At 42.0% G+C, this 22,307-nt stretch overlaps 1 protein-coding gene across 2 annotated transcripts in view; it reads right to left on the bottom strand.

Moving 5' to 3' along the window:
* Nucleotides 1-5,714: 5,714 nt before the first annotated feature.
* Nucleotides 5,715-22,307, bottom strand: part of LOC138783493 (uncharacterized) — a 58,204-nt gene continuing 41,611 nt past the window's right edge. For both annotated transcript variants that reach the window (XM_069958262.1, XM_069958261.1), the window contains exons 16-23: nt 19,690-19,776; nt 17,615-17,707; nt 16,873-16,968; nt 16,653-16,769; nt 14,292-14,387; nt 9,562-9,645; nt 6,854-7,075; nt 5,715-5,937 (exon numbers count right to left, since the gene is read on the bottom strand). In XM_069958262.1, the coding sequence (XP_069814363.1) occupies nt 5,852-5,937; nt 6,854-7,075; nt 9,562-9,645; nt 14,292-14,387; nt 16,653-16,769; nt 16,873-16,968; nt 17,615-17,707; nt 19,690-19,776 (881 nt within the window). In that variant the 3' untranslated portion in view covers nt 5,715-5,851. The remainder of the gene's footprint in view (nt 5,938-6,853; nt 7,076-9,561; nt 9,646-14,291; nt 14,388-16,652; nt 16,770-16,872; nt 16,969-17,614; nt 17,708-19,689; nt 19,777-22,307) is intronic.

Here is a 22,307-nt window from a genome sequence, read left to right as displayed (position 1 = left end):
TACCACCTGGTTTTACCATTCATGTCTACAGCATCTGCTGACTCGAACACTTTCACAGGTAAAACCCTACAAGCAGTACTCTGGTCAGTACAGGCTGCTGTCATTGAAGAATTTGGGGAGGATGACATAATATCAGAAGGGCAGGCTGGGAACTTCCAGTAAAGCTACCTTGCGCCGATTTTTTCTGAAAAGTATATGTGCACAAGTATATGATGTGCTGTTTTTATAAAATCAGCACTTTTTAAAAAATTATATTAAGTGATAAGATTTTGTATGTAAATTTTGTATTAGATTTTAAATGAAATATTAAAATGAATGATCAATTTTTTAGTGATTAGTTCTCTTTAAAATGGTTTACAGGGTAGCTGGAGGCCTTCTGAAAACCTTTATGACTGCCATGTTTGTGCTCCTATTACACATTACAGAAGAAAGAACACAGCCTTAGCTAGAAGTGCTTAACCAATGCTTATTTGTGGCGCAGCCCCTAACATCATGCTTAGTATTTTTTTTTGGGGGGGGGGGGGGGGGGGGGGGTTGCCAACTGGTCCTAATATCCAGATAATTGTACATTAGTAAATGCTTAGGGGGACATCAATGTAAAATTGCGTATTTTTTGGCCAGATGCAAATTTATTCGCAAATAAAATATTTTGGCCTCTTTCTGCCCGGTACACGAGGGGGGCGGGGAGGGGTGTGAAGGGGTCGGAAGGGGGGGGGGGGGGGATTCAGAGTCCCCTCTATTCATTATTATTTTGCAGAAATAGTCAGGAAACCTACTCTAGCTCTGAGCTGGCGTAGGTTTCCTGGCGCACGCGGGATTTATATAAAGGCACTGCGCCTCTACATAAATCTCCATACTGGGGACATTTTTAAGTCTGGCGCAGAAAACGCTGGGCTTAATATATGCACCCCTTAGTGTTTAAAGAACAGGAACATTATTGATATGATCAAGACTTCATTTATTAACCCCTTAGCGTCCCATGACGTATCTCTCCCCGTATGACCCCTCTCTGAACGGCGCTTCTCCCGCCTGTGATCTGCAGCCAGGGAGCGCCTCTATTAGCTGCCGCAAGTCCCGTTGCTGCGCTGGCTAATTAAGCATTTCAATGCAGCTGTCAAACCTGACAGCTGCATTGAAGTGCTTTATACATAATCTCCCTGGTGTCTAGTGGGACGGATCTCCCCCCAGCGCGTTGCGCTGACGCTGATCCCGGCTCGGCAATAGATTGCTATAGCCTGCAGCAGGCTATAGCCTGCAGCAGGCCACAGCAATCTATCACCGATGTGACTGATCTTTGCTGTGTATATACACAGCATTGATCTCTATGAGAGATCAGTGCTGTGTATATAGAAGTCCCCCAGGGGGACTTCTAGTTAATGTAAAAAAAAAAGTGAAAAAGTGTTATTAATTTTAAAAAAAAATCCCCTCCCCTATTAAAAGTCCAAATCACCCCGCCTTTTCCCATTTTATAAATATAAATAAACAAATAAACAAACATATTTGGTATCACCGCGTGCATAATCGCATTCCTAATCTCACACGGTAAACTGTGTGAGCGCAAAAAAATTCCAAAGTGCAAAATTGCGCATTTTTGGTCGCATCTAATCCAGAAAAACTAATAAAAAGCGATCAAAAAGTCGCATATGCACAATCAAGGTACAGATCATGGCGCAAAAAATCACACCTCACACAGTCCCATAGACCAAAGGATAAAAGCGCTATAAGCATGGGAATAGAGCGATTTTAAGGAACATATATTTGTTAACAATGGTTTGAATTTTTTACAAGCCGTCACATAATATAAAAGTTACACATGTTACATATCATAATCGTAATGACTTGAGGAACATGCATAACAAGTCAGTTTTACCCCAGGGTGAACGGCGTAAACACGAAACTCCCTGAAATGAAAACAAATTCCTCTTTTTTCTATTTGACAGCGCAAATTATTTTTTTCCCGGTTTTGCTGCATATTTTATGGGAAAATAAAGTCTGTCATTGCAAAGTACAATTGGTGTCACAAAAAAATAAGTGCTCATGTGGGTCTCTAGGTGAAAAAATGCAAGTGATATGGCCTTTAAAATATAAAGTGGAAAAAGCAAAAGCGCAAAAATAAAAATTGGCTTTGACCTTAAGGGGTTAAAACCAGGGCCTAAAAACTTCCAATAAAGGCCAAATAAAGGAAGCCTACTATTTCAGTAATGTTGTTTAACCCCTTCACGTCAGTAACATGTATATATACGTTCCTATTGCACATACCCCGTGCAGTAGGAATGTATATATATGTTCCTGACTTCAGGGGGCTTTGTGATGAGAGCGGGATCGCTGCAGAGATAGCGATCCCGCTCTCATCTGACTGCAGCACCGGAGGTAATGAGAGTCAGCTGCGATCCCGCAGCTGACCCCCATTAACTCCTTAGTGACCGCCGAAACGGTGGTCACTAATGGGCCGGAGCCGCCGCTGTATTTCATCTCCCCCCACCGTGAATCCACGGTGGGGGGAGATGAAATAAGTAAAATCAGACCCCAGATCAGCCCCCCTAGTGCCCCGGTAACTAACTGTGGGGTCCCGGTACAAGCGATCAGCGGTATATACTATATACCGCTGATCGCTTGTGCCATGTGCTCACGGCACTTTTTATCCCGTCACCATGAATGATTGGTGACAGGGGATAAAAAGTGATGTGCCCCCACCCCCCAGTTACCTCCCCTTCCCCATATACTCACCTGATCCTGGGAGCTCCTTCCTCCTCGGCGTCCTGGCTGGTTATGAAGTGTGCATGCGCTTCACAACCAGCCAACTCTGAAAATTTAAACGACAGACCAATTTGGTCTCTGTCACTGAACTATGATTACTGTGATAGAAAATATCACAGTAATCATAGTAATACAGTGAAAATAAATGTGTAAAAGTACAAAAAGTGACAAACATACAAAAAAATAAAACACACACTTTTTATTATAGTAATAATTGCAGTTTACTCCCAAATTACCCCTAACCCCCCCAGATTATCCGTAACCAGCCCAGGTTGTCCGTAATCACGTCAGATTGCACGTAACCACCGCACATTGCCAGTGACCCCCTCTAGATTGTCCGTAATCACCCCAGATTGCCTGTAACCACCCCAAATTACCTATAAGCAATTCAGTCTATCCGTAACAATTCTAGATTGTCTGTAACCCCTCCAGGTTGCCCGTAACCACCGCAGGTTGCGCATAACCACCCCAGGTTGCCCATAATCATGCCAGATTACATGTAACCCCCCGATTGCACGCAACCACCGCAGGTTGCCTCTGACCACTGCACCTTGCCTCTAACCACTCCAAATTGCCAATGACCCCCTCCAGATTGCCCGTAACCACGCCAGATTACAGGTACCCACCTTAGATTACCTATAAGCACTTCAGTTTATCTGTAACCATCCCAGATTGTCTGTAACCACCCCACGTTGCCCGTAACGACAGCAGGTTGCCTGTAACCACCCCAGGTTGCCCGTAACCACCTCCAGATTACCCGGAACCACCCCAGACTGTCTGTAACCACCTCCAGATTACCCAGAACCACCCCACATTACCTGTAATCTCATTTTTTTGTTTTAATTTTACTAACTGCGCTATTCTACTAACGATTACTAGCTGCGCTTTTGCTCCAACAAATTGGCGCTCCTTCCCTTCTGAGCCCTGCTGTGTGCCCATACAGTGGTTTATGCCCACATATGGGGTACCGTTGTACTCAGGAGAACCTGCGTTACAGATTTTGGGGTACATTTTTTCTCCTGTTCCTTGTGAAATTTAGAAATTTCAAACTAAGCCAACATATTATTGGAAAAATTCAAAGTTTTTCATTTTTACTGGCCAATTTTGAATACTTTCCTCTAATACCTGTGGGGCCAAAATGCTCGTTCTGCCCCAAGATGAATTCTTTGAGGGGTGCACTTTCCAAAATGGGGTGACTTTTGGGGGGGGGGGGGGGGGGGTTATTCTGTAGACATTACAGAGGCGCTGCAAACGCACCTGGCGCTCAGAAACTTCTTCAGAAAAATCTGCACGGAAAATGCTAATTGGCGCTCCTTCCCTTTTAAGCCCGGCTGTGTGCCCATACAGGGGTCTATGCCTACATATGGGGTACCGTTCTACTCAGGAGAACCTGCGTTACTGATGTTTCGGTGAATTTTTTCTCCTGTTCCTTGTGAAATTGAGAAATTTCAAACTAAAGGAACATATTATTGGAAAAATTCGAGTTTTTCATTTTTACTGTCTACTGTTGAATACTTTCCTCTTAAACCTGTGGGGTCAAAATGCTCACCACACCCCAAAATGAATTCTTTGAGGGGTGCACTTTCCAAAATGGGGTAACTTATGGCGAGATTTTACTCCTCTGGCACTACAGGGGCACTGCAAACGCACCTGGCGCTCAGAAACTTCTTCAGCAAAATCTGCATTGAAAAAGCGAATTGACGCTCCTTTCCTTCTGAGCCCCACTGTGTGCCCTTACAGTGGTTTATGCCCACATATGAGGTACCTTTTTACTCAGGAGAACCTGCGTTACAAATTTTGGGGTACTTTTTTTCTCTTGTTCCTCGTGAAATTGAGAAATTTCAAACTAAACGAACATATTATTGGAAAAATTTGAGTTTTTCATTTTTACTGTCTACTGTTGAATACTTTCCTCTAACACCTGTGGGGTCAAAATGCTCATCCTACCCCAAGATGAATTCTTTGAGGGGTGCACTTTCCACAATGGGGTGACTTATGGTTTTTTTTTTCTCTCTGCTGACACTACAGGGGCTCTGCAAATGCACCTGGCGCTCAGAAACTTCTTCAGCAAAATCTGCAATGGAAAAGCTAATTGGCGCTCCCTTCCTTCTGAGCCCCGCTGTGTGCCCATACAGTGGTTTACGCCCACATATGGGGTACCGTAGTACTCAAGAGAACCTGCGTTACAAATTTTGGGGTGCTTTTTCTCTCATGTTCCTTTTGAAAATGAGAAACTTTAATCTAAACGTATATATTATTGGAAAATTTTAATTTTTCATTTTTTTACGGCCTAATGGTGAATACTTTCCTCCAGCCCCTGTAGGGTTAAAATGCTCATTATACCCCTAGATTAATTCTTTAAGGTGTGTAGTTTCCAAAATGGGGTCACTTATGGGGGTTTTCAGGATACCAGACTTCTAAATCTATTTAAAAAAAGAACTGGTCCCTAAAAATATCAGTTTTGGAAACTTTCACAAAAAGGTGGTAATTTGCTGATAAATTTCTAAGCCCCGTAACACCCTAAAAAAAGGAAAATATGTTTATGAAATTAAGCCAGAATAAAGAGGACATATCGGTAATGTGACTTATTAACTAATTTATGTGATACGACTTTCTTTTTTTAGAAGCAGAGAATTTCAAAGTAGAAAGCTAATTTTTAAAATTTTTCATGATATTTTGATGTTTTTCACAAAAAACACACAAAGTAGTGACCAAATTTTGCCACTAATATAAAGTGCCATATGTGACGAAAAAACAATCTCAGAATCGCTAGCATACGTTAAAGCATCACTGAGCTATAAGCGCATAAAGTGAGACAGGTCAGATTTTGAAAAATGAGCCTGGTCTTTTAGGTGCAAATAGGCTTGGTCCCTAAGGGGTTAAACAAAATAGGACGAGTCCGTTGCAAGAAAAGAAAAGTAAACATTAAAAAAAAAAATACTCTTACATCAATGATGTAGTTTTATATAAATATGTATATATTTACAGATAATTACAAAACAGATTCATTTTCATACCTGAAGGTCAAACAACAATGAATGAAAATATTACAATTTATTCTTTAAACAGAAAAAAAATTAAACACCGCATCCCGTCATTGATTCAGCTGCTGCGTACTTGGTGTTTGTTTTAGTTTCCCCGTTTCCGTTAAATAGCGTATAAGGCTTGGGACATGAATTCCTAAAATAAACAAGTAAAAATATTAAAAGCAATAAATGATTAAAAAAATTTGTTAGTTTTATATTTTCCTATAACTTTAGATTATTCCCACAATAGAATTTTCCCACAAATAAAACAAACTTTTACCTAACATTAACATTGAATGCAGTGTGCAACTATAATACCAGTCTTCCCTCAAAAATGCTACTTACCATCTCAACATAAGATATAGGACACTGCCCACATACAGCGTCTAAGATAATGTTTGCATCCAAGGTTACACTCCACTCTAATCATAGGTTTTACATTCATTGTTCATCCCAGTGTATATCAAGTTGATGTTATAAGGGAAGATTTCTGACTGGAATATGTTACACTGTCTTTGTAGTGATTGCAGCCAAGGCTGGGTTCACACTGGGTTTTTTGTTGTTGTTTTTTTTCCAAAAATCGGAAATAAAAATCAAATGTATTTGTGTGCATCCATTTGTACATTGACTTCTGTTATATATATAAAAAAATTAATAAAAAAAAAAAAAAACAAGTCGAAACACCATCCATTTTTAGCGTACATAAAAATGTGGTTGACTACGTTTTTTGTGTACACTAAAAAACTGATTGGGAAGTCAAAAGGGAAAAATGGATGAACACAAATACATGTTTTTTAATCCGTTTTTTTGGGGGGGAAAAAGGATGAAAAAACAAACTGCAAAAAAACTGTGTAAACTCAGCATTTTGTTTATTCAGATCTGCTCCACTGCATGCATTGATGTTTTCCTCTGTTCTAATATTTCATTATAATTCCTACACAAGTCACACCTTTACAATATAACAACAGTAATTGTACTATTAAATCATGCTAAATAAACACATGCTAAATAAACACAGTTCTAAAAAGTTTTTAGCTCAGCATTCTTACAAAATGGCAAAAATACATTACCTTTGAAAGCAGGATTTGTAGCGGTTATTTTGCTCAGTGTTGAAGCTACTTCAGAAACTTCCATATTCTTGATGCTTTCAAAGAATTTACTCACAGGGTCATCCTTTGCTATAGGGAAGAGTGGTGGTCTTGGTGGAAATGAAGCATTAGGGGGCGCAAATCTGGGTTGTGTAAACGGAGTCCCCCTGTTTACCTGGGGAGCTGAGTAGACTGGGGTTTGAGCTGCAGTGAAACAAAAAGCATAGGAGAATACAATCAGAAGAAACCTTGAATTTACCAGAAAGACAGTCAAGTGAAAGATATTTACACTAAACTAAATCTAACTAAAATAATGTCTACCTTGTAAAAGGGCTGGGCGGTATACCGTCAAAATACCGATACAGTCTCTGGCATCGGTTAAAAGACCTTAACTCTGCCAGGAGGGTATCTGCGATATTTCCCCCCTGCCTCCGGCCGCATGCTCTGCTCCCCTCAGTTAATCTTCCTGAAGAGGAAGGCTGTAGATCTGACAGACTGCGCACAGGCGTGCTGTGTGCTCAGCGCTGCTGCCGCTTCCGGGCGGCTCTGGAAGATGCACGGTGTGCCCTGCCTCCTTTCTCCCGTACATAAAGTGGCTGCAAGGGTCAGGTATGGGTCGGAACATCCTCCTCCCACCGGGCACCGCACTCTGTCCCGCACAGGAATCCTCCACGCCTCGTTATCTTTTGGCAGTGTTGGAAGCAGCTGTGTGTGACGATCTGCCCGGGATGCTGCCGGCAGATATATGCGCTACAACAATGAGTGACAGGGGGCAAAGGATTCCTGTGCAAGAGAGAGAGAGAGAGAGAGCGGTGCCCGGTGGAGCATGGAGGTGCAGACCTATACCTGACCCCAACTGTATGTGCGGGAGGGGGTCCAGAACAGCATGTGACAGTGACTGGGGGCAGTGACTGGGGGCAGATATTAGATAGAGAGATAGATAGATAGATAGATAGATAGATAGATAGATAGATAGATAGATAGATAGATAGATAGATAGATAGGACTCCTATCTATCTATCTATTAAGTAGATAGCCCACGGCACTCAAAGGGGTTAACGGTGCAAAACGTAGATTTATTTAAAAAAAAAACAGTGCATCTATGTTTTGCACCATTAACCCTTTGAGTGCCTTGGGCTATCCACTTACTATTTGAATACGGTCAAGAGTCAAGACCTAGGTCCGCTGGCACCAACCCCACGCCAATTGAGCAGTGCTGCTTTTTTTCTTTTTTGTATCTATCTATCAATCAATCAAGCGTATGTATGTATATATGTGTGTGTGTGTGTGTATATATATTTATCAAACATGGTGTAAAGTGAAACTGGCTCAGTTGCCCCTAGCAGCCAATCAGATTCCACCTTTCATTTTATTAAGAGTCTGTGAGGGATGAAAGGTGGAATCTGATTAGTTGCTAGGGGAACTGAGCCAGTTTCACTTTACACCAAGTTTAAATAAATCTCCCCCCTAGTATATAGATAGATAGATACAGTAAAAAATATAGGCAGCACAATAAACAGACTGTGGGTGCCAGCAGACGAATCCCAGACCTTGGATCAAGTCAGCTAGTAAAAAATACTCTGATGGTAATACAAACCTGAAAACATGAATTTATTCCATATAACAATGTGCAGCAAACTTCACAAGTAATATACAATGTTTTGGCATCTCCTATGCCATTTTGAAGTGGCACTTGAAAATGGTGTAGGAGATGCCAAAACGTTGTGTATTACTTGTGAAGTTTGCTGCACATTGCTATATGAAATAAATCCACGTTTGTATTACCATCGGAAAATGGGGTTTTCAAAAGGGGTGTGGCTTTTAAAAGGGGCATGTCATAGTTATCGTTTACATGTACGATAAACTGCGATATTGATTTAGGCCATTATCGCCCAGCCCTACCTTGTAATGCATTTTTTTGCCTGACCTGGTGTTCCCCTTCTCCCTGTGCTTTAGGGCCATATCAGATCTCTTGAGCCTCTCTGCAAGTGAGCTTGTTTACAGGGCCCATTACATGCCTAGGTAGTCGTGCAGGACAACTATATGAACAATTACTAGGTCATGTGGCCCTTTGCTGCCATGATTTTTTTTTTCATTGGTCAAAAAGCCCTTACCAGCTGACAAATGAGCAAACCTTCAGCTAATAATTACCCTGTGTTAGAGAGCCCTTACACTAGAGTGCTAGTCTTCTACCCGTTTCTATTTACTAAGCATGGGCTTCATAATTTTTAATCTTGGCCCTCACAAGCCAGAATATGATGATGATGCCCGGGTCTTACTGCACTGATCTGCATGGTCACTCTCTGTTTGAAGCACCATGTAGTTGTAGTGCTCTGTAAACCAGGGGTGTTAAACTGGTGACCCTCCAGCTGTAGCAAAACTACAGTTTCATCATGGTTATACAGCCCAGCATTCATTTAGCTTTCCCTACTGCCTTGCTGCGCTGCCAATTCATTTCATGGCTATGTTAACACTGCCAAATAAAGGTAAAATATAGACATATTTTTAATAAAATAATGCACTCCACTGAAGGCAACTTGAAATTGGCCGTCAGTGCACATGCCATATAGAATTATGGTAGTAATTGCTTACTTTACTTATACAGAACTGCCAATATGATACACAAATAAAAGGACTCCTTCTCCCAGAACATATCTTTCACAACAGGTATTGCAGCTTGAAAGACTAACCTGTAGTCATGCCTCTTACAGAGCTGTTCACTTCTCTTTGTAAGCCACGGTGCTGCGGATGCATCTTATAATGCGATCTAGAATCTGTAATAAAGAAATAAATATTTTACAATTACTATATTACTATTTTGCATAAGTGGGGGCATGTCAATGTCCTATCCAAATCTAAGGAAAAGCACTTTGAATATACTTGAATAACCCAATCACAATTTACATAACCTTTTAGAGAATAAAAGGGCTTTTTTTGTTTGGTTTTGAAACAATCACAGATAATAAAGCTTTATGGTTTTGTAAACTGAAAACTAGGACAAAGTCTCTAGAAGCCCATTTATTTAAAGGGAATCTGTCACTAGTTTTATTCCACCTTAAATGAGGGCAGCATAAACTAGTGCCAGAAATGCTTAACAGATCGGTGTATTAATTCCATCATTCCTCTCCCACCCTCCAGCTGCTGATTGACAGGTGACTGCCTATACACAGCATGGATAGATAACTGCCAATCAGCAGCTGGTGGGTGGAGTTTTCAGAATCTCATGAATATTGAGGACTACTAGGCTCACGCACATAATGGAGAGGACTACTTTTTGTCCATGTTATTCAGGGGGATATTCTCTGGATCAGCTACACAGAACAAGTAGGGGATACATCATTCTGTACAGCTTCTCTGTCACTAGATTATGATTACCGGAGATCAGACACCATAAACCTACTGAGTCTCTTCAACAAAGTGTTTCTATGTCTTCCCATCCTCATACACAAATTATGGTGGAAGGTCAGAGAGCCAAAGGTCCTACAAGCTATACCTCACATGAGATACCCCATGATTGCCTCTTTTCCTGGAAAGGTTTGGCCTATGGAAGCAAAATCTGCAGATTTTAGCCATTCTGTGGCTAATGGTATGACAAAACCTCTCAGTCGCTAATGGATTATGCAAAAGAGGAGCCCGTGGAGCCTCAGCCGGCAGTGTTGTCGTTTGGCTGGTCTCCCAGAGTTCAGCAATCTGTTTCTCTTATGGCTAATGGATTATGTAATTCTACATGCAGATTTTTATACATTTTTGCAGGTGAGACATGTATCCCGTTTGTGTCTTATATATTTTTTATATACACAATACAGTGGTACCTTGGTTTAGGAGCATTTTGCAAGAGCTTACAGTTTTTCAAAATTGTAACTTGGTTTAAGATCATTGCTTTGGTTTAAGAGCTCCCTGTACTGGGTGGGAGAGGGACTGGGGGAGGGGCATGGTCTGCATAGCGAGGTCTACAGCCCTGTACTTTGACCCAGAAAGCCTCCCTGGCCTTCCAAATCATAGCAGATCCACTTCAGGCTGGGACTTGCATCAGGGGACAGGACTGTAGAGGTAATCTCTCCATAGCTGTAACCCCTCTCTCCCCAGACAGAGAGTATACTGTGCCCACATATGCCCTGCTCATTCCTTCATGTTCCCTGCAGTCTCTTTCAGCCCTTGTGTTTTCCTTCCTCTCCATTCCTGCTATAATCTGCCGGCACTCACACTCAGCTATACACACTGCTGCTATAATGTACCTGCACTTAGGCCTAATTCACACGTCAGTATTTTTCATCCGTTTTCCCAGATCAGGAAAAACTGATTCCATTACAACCCATTATTTTCAATGGTGCTATTCATACTTCTAGTTTTTTTGCGGATCCGCAATGCACGACAAAAAAATCCCGGAAATGTTGTAATAGGGTCCATAATTACGGAACGGACACCCCAATAGAAGTCTATGGATAGCACAAAATTTGCGGAGAGTACATTGCAATCCGCAAAACCATCCATATCACGGATCCGTTTTTTGTGACATCACTACGCTCCTCCTGCCAGAAATATCCTGCCTGATTGAAATGACTGGAGAATGACCCCCAGACGACCAAGTGACCTTTTTTGGGGGGTGGGGACAGCTACTGACATTTTTGCCATCCCCTCTTTTTTATTCACTACACATTTTTTTGCGGATCCGCAAAAAACTGATAAAAATATGGAACACAATACGGATGCAAAACGGGATTTTTTTTTGCGGATTGCGGATAAAAAAAAAATTAAAAATAGAGCATCCAGATTTTCTTCCAGGAAAACATACTAACGTGTGAATAAGGCCTTACTCAGTTATACACATTGCTGTTATAATGTGCTTGCATTTACACTCAGCTATACATACTGCTGCTATATTGTGCCTATCCTTACACTCAGCCATTCACACTGCTGTATAGAAAAGTTTCTGTCACGGTCCTCCTGCACAGCTCTGATTCTCACTTTCTGATTGGTCCATGCTGAACAACCCCCTTCCCCATTGCTGTCATGTGACCACACAGACCTCTGACAGCAGCCCCGCTTCTCTATTTTAGCCTGTTGTTATACACTACTGCATTATGGGGATCTGCAGTTCCATCCTGTATCTACAAACTGCTGCTGTTTTTTCATTCTTATGCTCTTACTATACATTAAACACCACATGCTGATTGCTATACTGTACAGTAACTTATAATATGATATATCCAGCTTTCTAACGGTTTGTTTTACCTGTTATTTAGAATAAAAAAAATTGGGGTGTCCTACCAACTGTCTACATTTCAATGATTCCTTATGGGAAAATTTGCTTTGGTTTAAGAGTGATTTAGATTACAAGCGCTGTCCCGGAACGAATTATGCTCGTAATCCAAGGCATCACTGTATTTGAAAATCCAGTGTTGTACAGTGTAATGTTTTTTTATCATGAGACTGTTTAGGGTTGGTTTCATTTATCTACAAAAAAAATAAAAACCTTTTAATAAAAATATGCAATTTAGTAAAGTTATAGATAGAATTGCATGGCTGTGCGCTGTATGCCCTATTCTGGTGCAAAATCTGATTGGCTGCAGGAAACAGGCCTCACAGACTTATAATGGAGCTCATCTTCTGTAGACGTACTGAGAAACAAGCCAGAGAGTGAAGCACACAGCTGCACACTTTTCCCAGCTATATCTAGGTATTGGTAGGGGTATGGGATTGTGATGTGACATGTTAACATCTTTAGCACTACCATACTAACCATATGATTTAGACTTAGTCCAAATATAACAGAAGTGCGCATGCGCCAACTACGAGACGGCCTTAGATTCTATATAACATGATTAGAAACCATAACGAGGCTAGAAATGGAACGCACATCATGTGACAGGGAAGTGGCCTTCCGGTCACATGCGATTCACTAGTACGTCACATCTAGACTATAGAGAACGTGATCCGGAAGTAGTCCCGATCACGTGATTCAGACACAGGATTGACCCAGCAATGGTTCGGTCATGTGATACAGACACGGATCATTAATGCCCTATATAAGATGGGGGTAGACGCTGAGATAGCGCTCCGGACACCATCTGCAACTGTAACTAAGATGATACGGGTAACGGAATTCTTTGGTCACGCTTTCTTCTTATAGTGTGATCTCACATTTATTCACACATGCTTTCTTCTTCTTCTTCCCGCTAGGCATACTGTTCTTTTGGGTACATATGCTTTCCTTACAGCCATCAGTAGTGTGAGTATATGAATGCCGCCTGCCCCTGCATTCCTTATTTATGATTGATCCTTTACACGTGTAGAGACTGGTATAACATTTGTATACTGGTGGGAGTATTGTTTATCCATCATTGGGATAATTCTCCCAATTGATTTATGAATGAAGTACATTAGTGACATGTACTTATGATATATGATAAGTGGTGTATGAGATTAAGGACTAATGTACACATGTATCATTATCTACAGATAACTGATTGAAAATTGTCATTCGACCGAAACGTCCCTCTGATTGGGTATACTAACGACTATGAATGCATCATATATGTTGTGCAAATATAAATAAAGAGATTGCATTATAAGCATCAGCCTTGGAGTCGAATGCAGTTGTTATATACTGATCGACTATTGTCATTGATCAACCTGCACCAATTAAAAACGGACTGCACGGACATAATCTATTACAACATCTTTTTTAAATGACAGTAACACGTTAAGACAGAAGTGGACAGCTCAGCAAAGCTACAAGAACAGATATGTCATTTTTTATATTTAGTTTTTTTCTTACTGCAAGTGCTGCATCCCCTTCATTGATTACACAGACCCAGCGTCTCATCTGTGTAAGTAGCTCTGCCTGGCAAAGGCACTTGTCCCATTCATATAAATGTCTCAGCCCTTTCACTGTGTAAATCAGTGACTTCTGAAAGTCTGTTCACTACTGATCACACACAAAAGCATGTCCATTAATGTTAAAGTCCCCAAAAAGCCCTTTAAGTCAGTAAAGATACACAGTCTAACAGTCCGGCCTTGTCTAACTTTTAACACATGGCAGGGGAGTGTGTAAGAATGAAGCATCGCTTACCTCTCCCTGTGCCCGCGATGCACCGCCTGACTGGCCCTGGAACCCCCGCCGGAAAGCACTTTACCCTGAGTTGTGAGAACACTACAACTCGTGGAAAAAAGATGCTCTTCCTGGCTGATGGACAGCCTGCTCAGCCAATCAGTGACTGGAACGGTGTCCCTCCCCAGTCACTGAGCTGGCTGAGATGTCTGCAGCGCCGGAGATCCCAAGATGCACAGAAAGACGCAAGTTAATACCCTTATTTATTTTTCCCATTTTTTCTAAAAGCCCCCGGAGGCAGGACTTCTTATTTAATATGGGTCTGTATCATTTTAGATATTATACTTAAAATTTGTAAGTGTACAGTACCTGATGCTCGTGAAGAGGAAGGCTTTGATTTACTGGCTGGCCTTCTATTATCAGACTTGGAAGGAGGAGGCTTCGGGTATACTCTTTTGGCAGCATCTGTAAAAATAGTTACACCTGCTATATGAGGTTATGAAGTTATGAGGCCCTGAAATTTCAGCAATAAAATTTGTGGAACCTGCATCTAGTGTACGTTCAATGCTAACAGTTGCCAAAAGCGGTGAGCTAAAACTACATTGATGTTTATGTAAGCAAATCCTGTGTAAGGATGTATTTTGAATTTTTAAGGCCCTTCTACATGGGCTGATTATCAGGAGAATGAGCATTTCCAGGAACACTCATTCCAAATTCAAGCCCTGACCACCTCCTGCCACATTTACCTAAAAAACATTTCCAGAATCCGCTCTTTTCTCACCCCTGACTCTACCAAACTGCTGGTACATGCTCTCATTATTTCCCGCTTGGACTACTGTAACATCCTTCTCTCTGGCCTTCCATCTAACTCCCTTGATCCCCTCCAGTCTATCCTAAATTCTGCTGCCCGACTAATCAACCTTTCCCCTCGCTTTGCCTCCGCCTCCCGACTCTGCAAATCTCTACACTAGCTACCCATTGCCCAACGTATTCACTTTAAACTGTTGACCATGACGTACAAGGCCATCTACAACCTGTCCCCTCCGTACATCTCTGACCAGATATCCTGCTACCGTGCCTCACGCAACCTTCGATCCTCCAGTGACCTCCCTCTGCACTCCCCCCTTGTTCGTACCTCGCACAACCGCCTCCAAGACTTTGCCTGAGCCTCCCCCATACTCTGGAGCTCACTACCCCGACACACCCGGCTCTCATCCACCATCAAGTCCTTCAAAAGTAACCTGAAAACCCATCTCTTCAAACTAGGCTACAACCTATAATAATTCAGCATCACACTTTATTTGCACATTTGCACTTTACCTCCTGTTTCTCTTCCCGTACCCTATAGATTGTAAGCCCTCGCGGGCAGGGTCCTCTTCCCCCATGTACCAATCTGCCATTTGTCTTCATGTAATGTGTTTTGATCTTGTGTTGTTTCTGCTTGTTAACCCTATCTATTGTATAGCGCCCTGGAATTAAGGGCGCTCTATAAATAAATAATAATAAAATTCCTGGTCACTGGCCCGTATAAGAGTCCATTTACACAGAAAGATTATCTGACAGATTATCTGCGAAAGATTTGAAGCCAAAACCAGGAACAGACTATAAACAGAGACCAGGTCATAGAGGAAAGCCTGAGATTTCTGCTCTTTTCAAATCCAGCCCTGGCTTTGGCTTCAAATCTTTGGCAGATAATCTATCAGATAATCTTTCTGTGTAAAAGGGCCCTAAAAAGGGCCAATGATCAGTGGACAAGGTGGAAACAAATGCTGATCTGACAGGTCGGTGCTTGCTTCCTCCTCAACATCGCCCCGTGTAATAGGGCCTTTACACTGGAAACTGGATTCCCAAAAGTTATACTGCGGTCTCCATTTTGACCTTACAATCTACTTGGGGCTTTCTCTGTGTATATATTCATCTATTAAAGGAGAAGTCCAGCCAAAATTTTTATTAAAGTATTGTATTGCCCCTCAAAAGTTATACAAATCACCAATATACACTTTATAAGGCTTATAAACAGCTTTTTTCCCTTCACTTACTACTGCTTCAAGGCTTAACTTCCTGGATAAAATGGTGATGTCACGACCCGACTCCCAGAGCTGTGCGGGCTGTGGCTGCTGGAGAGGATGAGGGCAGGGGGACACTGAGCATCCCTCTGCCATCATCCTTTCCAGCAGCCACAGCCAGCACAGCTCTTGGAGTCGGGTCGTGACATCACCATTTTATCCAGGAAGTGAAGCCTTGATGCAGTAGTAAGTGCAGGGAAAAAAGCAGTTTATAAGCATTTCCTGTAATTAGTGTATTAATAAAGATTTTCACCAGGCTTCTCTTTTAAGCTTTTTTACACACCTCAATGTCTTTTCTAATGTATGGCCTATGCAGTTGCAAGTTATTTTTCTTATCTCTGTGGTCAAAGCTAGATCTGCTATATCCAAAATCAATGTGTGAGCTATCAACAGCACTGGGAATGCCACTATAGTAACATTTTGCTTACGGTATAGCAACCTTGGAAGGACTACAGAATGTTTGATTTTTCAACTAGTTATCATAGTTAATCTTGATGGATAGGGGACCAGATGTCAAAAACACAAATAAAGTCCGAACCCCCCCCCCCCCCCAACATACACAGACCGAAGACCTACACCTGTGTTTGTATGAAAAATTAACTAATACCCCTTATCCCAAACTTACAGCAATTTTTTTCTTTAAAAACTTAATAAAACAAAATACCTCCACTTTCAAACTCGTCAATGATGTCTTCACTGAATATATTAGCTGCCGGGTTAAAAGTGGCTGAGGGACCATTGGACTCTGCTCTCTGCCTCTGCTTGAACTTTACCCCAGATTCTGAAAAATGTTCAAATATGAATTAAAGTGAAGCCCACAATATTACAATAAAGTATTTTAAGTAATACATAATGAATCAAGGTTTTTTTCCCCCCACAAATACCTTGGGGCTTATTTGATGATAAAGTAAACTTCAATTTTTTTCTGTCACTGGAACTTGAAACAGGAAACAGCTGTGTTTTGGATTTATTTTCGGTGTCTGTAAAAGAAAACATATTACAAACAAATAACGGAGTACATACACAATTATCTTGTGCTCTGTAATTTCATCAGACAATACTACCTTGAGACTGGTCATTGCCTTGAGTAGTAGTACAGGAATCACATTGGCAAAAACACTTTAAAAATATCCCAAAATTTCCTTGTTCGTTTGCTAGAATTTGGTTCTGCAAAGGGTTGTTGTGTATGAGCTTTATTAAATAGCAACTAACAGAATAAGAAGAGGAATATGTCGGCTGTGTTTATAGTGCAGCTGAAACACCCGATTTCAGTAAAATAACTTACACACTTTTTACACACCTCAGTGTTTTTTTTCCTACTGTATGACCTATGAAATAGCAAGTTATTTTTCTTATCTCTGTAGTCAAACCTGGATCTGCTATGTCCAAAATCAATGTTTGAGCTATCAACAGCACTGGGAATCCCACTATAGTAACATTTTGCTAATGGTATGGCAACCTTGGTAGAACTACAGAATGTTTGATTTTTAAAGCCCCCCCACACATACATCCCCCACCCCAAGACCTACACCTGTGTTTATCTGAAAAATTAACTAATACCCTTTATCCCAAAACAACAGCAATTTTTTTCTTTAAAAAAAACAAAACAAAAACAAAACAAAATACCTCCACTTTCAAACTCATCAATGATGTCTTCAGCGAATATATTAGCTGCTGGGTTATAAGTGGCTGAGGGACCATTGGACTTTACCAGCGATTCTGAAAAATTTTCAAATATGAATTAAAGTGAAGCCCACAATATTACAATAAAGGAATAAGCGAGCGCTGATCTGGTAGTCACTGGCTTTATCCATGTTTTCCAGACAACCTTAGAGCTTTATCCAAGTTCAGCAGCCCCAGCTAATCAAATGCCGATCGTTCGGGTTCGGATGGACTCGAACCCAAACCCGGTTCGCTCATCTCTAATACTCATCTATTAAGCTTTTTACACACCTCTGACATTTACTGTGCAGTCTTCTCTCTGTAGTTATACACACAGAAGGTCCCTTATATATTGTAAATTGCAAACTTGTTTTTATATCACATCTACTGACAATTTAGAGTTTGAAAGTTATAATGACAATGACACTATAAAGTGAATCAATCAGCCCAATTGGGCTAATTTTGTTTTCTGGAGCACTGTATAAAGGTCCTGTGCAGCTTAAAGGGGTTATCCAGAGTTACAAAAACATGGCCACTTTGTTGTCACATGTTGTCTCCAGATTAGGTGTGGTTTTGAAACTCAGTTCCATTGAAGTAAATGGAGCTTAATTGCAAACCACTCCTGAAGTGGAGACAACAGTAGGGGGAAAAGTGGCCATGTTTTTGTAGCGCTGGATAACCCCTTTAATCCCACTGATGTGCGGCAGGTAGTCATCTCCCTGTCAGCAGGCTTGAAGGGAATGAGTGAAAGGCAGAGAGGCCTGTTACTGGCCCCACCAAGCGCACTGACAGGGAGAAAGCAGTGACTAGACACAGGCCACCCAGATGACTACCTGCCACGCCAGGGGTTTAAAGTAACACTGTCACCCCCCTTTGTGCATTCTGACTTCTCTACACAGGTGTAATGGGAAAATTTTGCGTTTTTCATACCTTATTTTATATCATACGTCATGGTGCTTGTTCAAGTAAAAAGTGACCTTTTATCAACTGCAGATTGTGTTAAGTGGGCGGGGCTAAGTGACGCCAATGCCACGAGCCCCCACCCACACCACCACTGTTGGCCCCGCCCCCTTGAAGCCCATTGGTGGCCCGACCTAGAGGAGGTGGGGCCCAGACCTTTCAGCTAGCCTGCGCCAATGTCCGGTGAGGGGGCGGGGCCATGGTGGCATTGTGGGCGGGGCTAAATGGCGCTAATGCCGCGATGCCCCACCCACTTAACACAATCTGCTGTTGATAAAAGGTCACTTTTTACTTGAACAAGCACCATGACGTATGATATAAAATAAGGTATAAAAACCGCTAAATTTACCCATTACACCTGTGTAGAGATGTCAGAATGCACAAAGGGGGCTGACAGTGTCACTTTAAACTTATTTTCTCCGGTATAAAGCTGCTGCTGCAGCCACGGTCAGTATGTGCCACGAGCTGCACAGGACCTTTATACACTGCTCCAGAGAACCAAATCAGCCCAATTGGGCAACAAAGAGAATCTTACTGTAAGACAGCTTGATATATCTTCCCCCTATGTGTTGGAAAGTTGGAAAAGCAGGACTGCACACACAAATACAATATATACTCAATGTAGCAAACAGTTAAAAAGAGGAAGTCCGGCCATATGAAAGATCCCACAGGCGTCGGAGCAGGGGAGAGGATAACAAGCAGTCCTTACCTACCTCTCCCTGTGTCCGTGTTTTTTGTGTGACCGACTCTGGGACCTACGCCGGAAGGCCTTTCCCCTCCCTCAGAGTTGTGATGATGTCACGACTCGGAGAAAAATGCCTATCCTGGCTGATGGACAGCCCTCGAGTCCATCAACTGAGTTGTGAGGTTGGCTCAGGAGGATATCCTGGAGCAGCGATCCATAGCACCAGAAGCATGGGGAGAGGCGAGTTGGGGAGGTTTGATATTTTCCCCAGTGCCCCTGCATTTGGGAAAAAACATCCTGTGGCCGGACTTCTCCTTTAAATAGGCACTGACATTTACAATACTTTTGACATGTGCCTGTGAAATGACAGGAATGCATCTGTATCATGCTTTACCTGGTGTCTGGTTAGGAGCAGTTGTTGAAGATGATCCAAGAATAGGTGTTTGATTATTTAAGGGAGGGTCACTTTTTAAAGCTGACTCTACAAATTAGAACATACAAAAATGGAAAATATGAATGCGCACTAAACCTAAAATTTTACATTCAAAATACGCAAAAAGTATGTATGTCCATTATTTAAATAGGGTTTATTAAAAGGGTTATCCAGAATTAGAAAAAACACAACTACTTTCTTGCAAAACCAGCAACACCCCTGTGCTCAGGCTGTGTGGGGTATTACAGTTAAAGCGACTCTGTACCTACAATCTGACCCCCCCAAAACCACATGTGCCTTCGGATAGCTGCTTTTAATCCAAGATCTGTCCTGCGGTCCGCTTGGCAGGTGATGCAGTTATTGTCATAAAAAATTACTTTTAAAATTGCAGCTCCGTGCCCTACGGGCGTATTTGTGCCCTAACTTTGCACCACCCCTCTGTCCTTCCTCCGCGCCCTTCTCATCATTAGGAATGCTCCAGGCCGTAGGGCACGAGGCTGCAATTTTTTTTATGACAATGACCTGCCGAACGGACCGCGGGACAGTTCTTGGATTAAAAGCAGCTATCTGAAAGTACAAGCGGTTTTGGGGGGGAAGGGGGGTTGGGGGGGTCAGATTGTGGGTACAGAGTCGCTTTAAGTGTCATTCACTTCAATAGAACTGAGCTGCAAAACTACACTCATATTGGGGACAACAGTTGCTGGAAGAAAGTGGCCTTGTTTTTCCTTTATATATACATTTTTCAGTAGATTTTCTTATGTAACCAGCCACATGTCTTATAATCAAACTTCTAATACCACATTATATCCAGGTATGGGCTTCTTAAATTGTAAGCTAAACTCTGATTTGTAGAAATGGGCAACTTAGACAGTTTTTCTCTACTCTCACCAATGTTAACAAATATTTTAAACTTGTATCAAAAAAAGGGTTTACCAAAACGTTTCACTGTTTCTCCAACAAATGCCAGAACTGGGTGTAATTTTTTTTCAAAATCATTAAGTTCACAGTTCAGGTTTGCACCAACCCTAATGCTCAGCATTTGAATCCTGATGCCCGGAGAAGATAGATGCAGCCCTAGGTCTGCCTGGAAAACATGGATACAGCCATTTTTGCCATGCAGCCCTATGGCTGCATCCATCTTCTCCAGGCAGCATCCTGTGCACTATGGGAACATAACAGCAAGTCTCTAACCTGCTGTTCGTTTCCTTTTAAAAAGTTTAAAGCATAACTATAATTTCTGTAGCCAAAAAATGTAATTCCTCAAATAAAAAGCCCACGTGTTACCCTTTAAAAAGAGCCCTAAACTGCGTTGATAGCTTGTGAGCTGGCTGAGATATCCCCAGTTGTTTGGCTCATAAGAATAAATGAATTTTTTCCCTGGCTGCATAAAAGTGGGCGTGGCCTATCCCTCATCTCCCTGGCTGGGTCCCTCCAGTCACTGACCAGCACCTTAGCAGATGTATCACACATAGCAGGATCAGATAGAGCCCCAGCATACAGTATCACACAGTAAGATTAGATACAGAGCCCCAGCAGATGGTATCACACACAGTGGGATTAGATACAGTCATCACACTGTAGGATAATGTCAGCCATGGAGCTGGGGCACCTGCTGCAGACATCTGATAGTGAGTGTTATATGTACTATGGAAGGACTACAGCTGTGTTGTGCTGGGACTTGTAGTCCTTCCCTCAGTGACTCACCCATGCAGTACATTGGAGTGATGGTGGCACTGGATACACTTGTGCCTCCATCCAGCTCTTCCCCTGCGCTGCTCCTCACACACAACACCCTCAGCTCTGCTATGTGATCTCTGTGAGGTGAGGGGGGAGAACGTGCTGCTAGGAGGTGGGGGAGGTGGTTTTGTTTCTGTTTCTCTCTGTGTCAGGGCTGTTATCTGATGCTGCTGTCAGAGTCTGTACTCTAAGTACGGATCTGCAGGGAGGGGGCGTGTCCAGCAGGAATGTAGAAGTCAGTCAGAGCCAGACAGAGCTGTAAGGGCATAATCAGCCTTATGTACTTTAAAAAAACTGTTCATTTTAGGTTATTAATGTATATTGCAAAAATTGTTATCATGCCTTAAGCTAACTAAAACTGAATGGTCAAAATATTTTATAGTTACGCTTTAACTGTCATTTAAAATTTAGCAGAAATCAACAGTATGGGTAGTTTCACTCGTACCGGATTTGCAGCGGATTTCACGCTCCCATCAGTCCTGCTCAGCCTATCAGTTCTGCCGTTCACTGAAAGGCTGAGTGGGACTGATGGGAGCTGGGAGTCTCACATTCAGCCGCGGAGCCGAGCAGGTAGTGTATGCAGCGGGCTGCTGGGGTGGTGGGGGCCGGGTTTACATACTCGCAGCGGAAATAAAATTTCGCTGCGGGTATGTAACCCCATTGAACTTCACAGTACAAGGACTCGGATTTTACTGCAAACCCGCAGCATGAAATTCGCAGAAAAACTGGTCCATGTGAAGCTACCCTACAAGCCATTTTAAGAAGTATTAAGTTTTATTAGGCAAAAGAGCTTCCTTCTGTACTCAAAGCAAAGTGAAGACGGGTTTGCTGTGTCCATTATA

Source organism: Dendropsophus ebraccatus, chromosome 2 (assembly GCF_027789765.1).
Source record: "Dendropsophus ebraccatus isolate aDenEbr1 chromosome 2, aDenEbr1.pat, whole genome shotgun sequence".
Lineage (NCBI taxonomy): Eukaryota > Metazoa > Chordata > Amphibia > Anura > Hylidae > Dendropsophus > Dendropsophus ebraccatus.
This window is presented reverse-complemented; position numbering and strand designations above follow the sequence as displayed.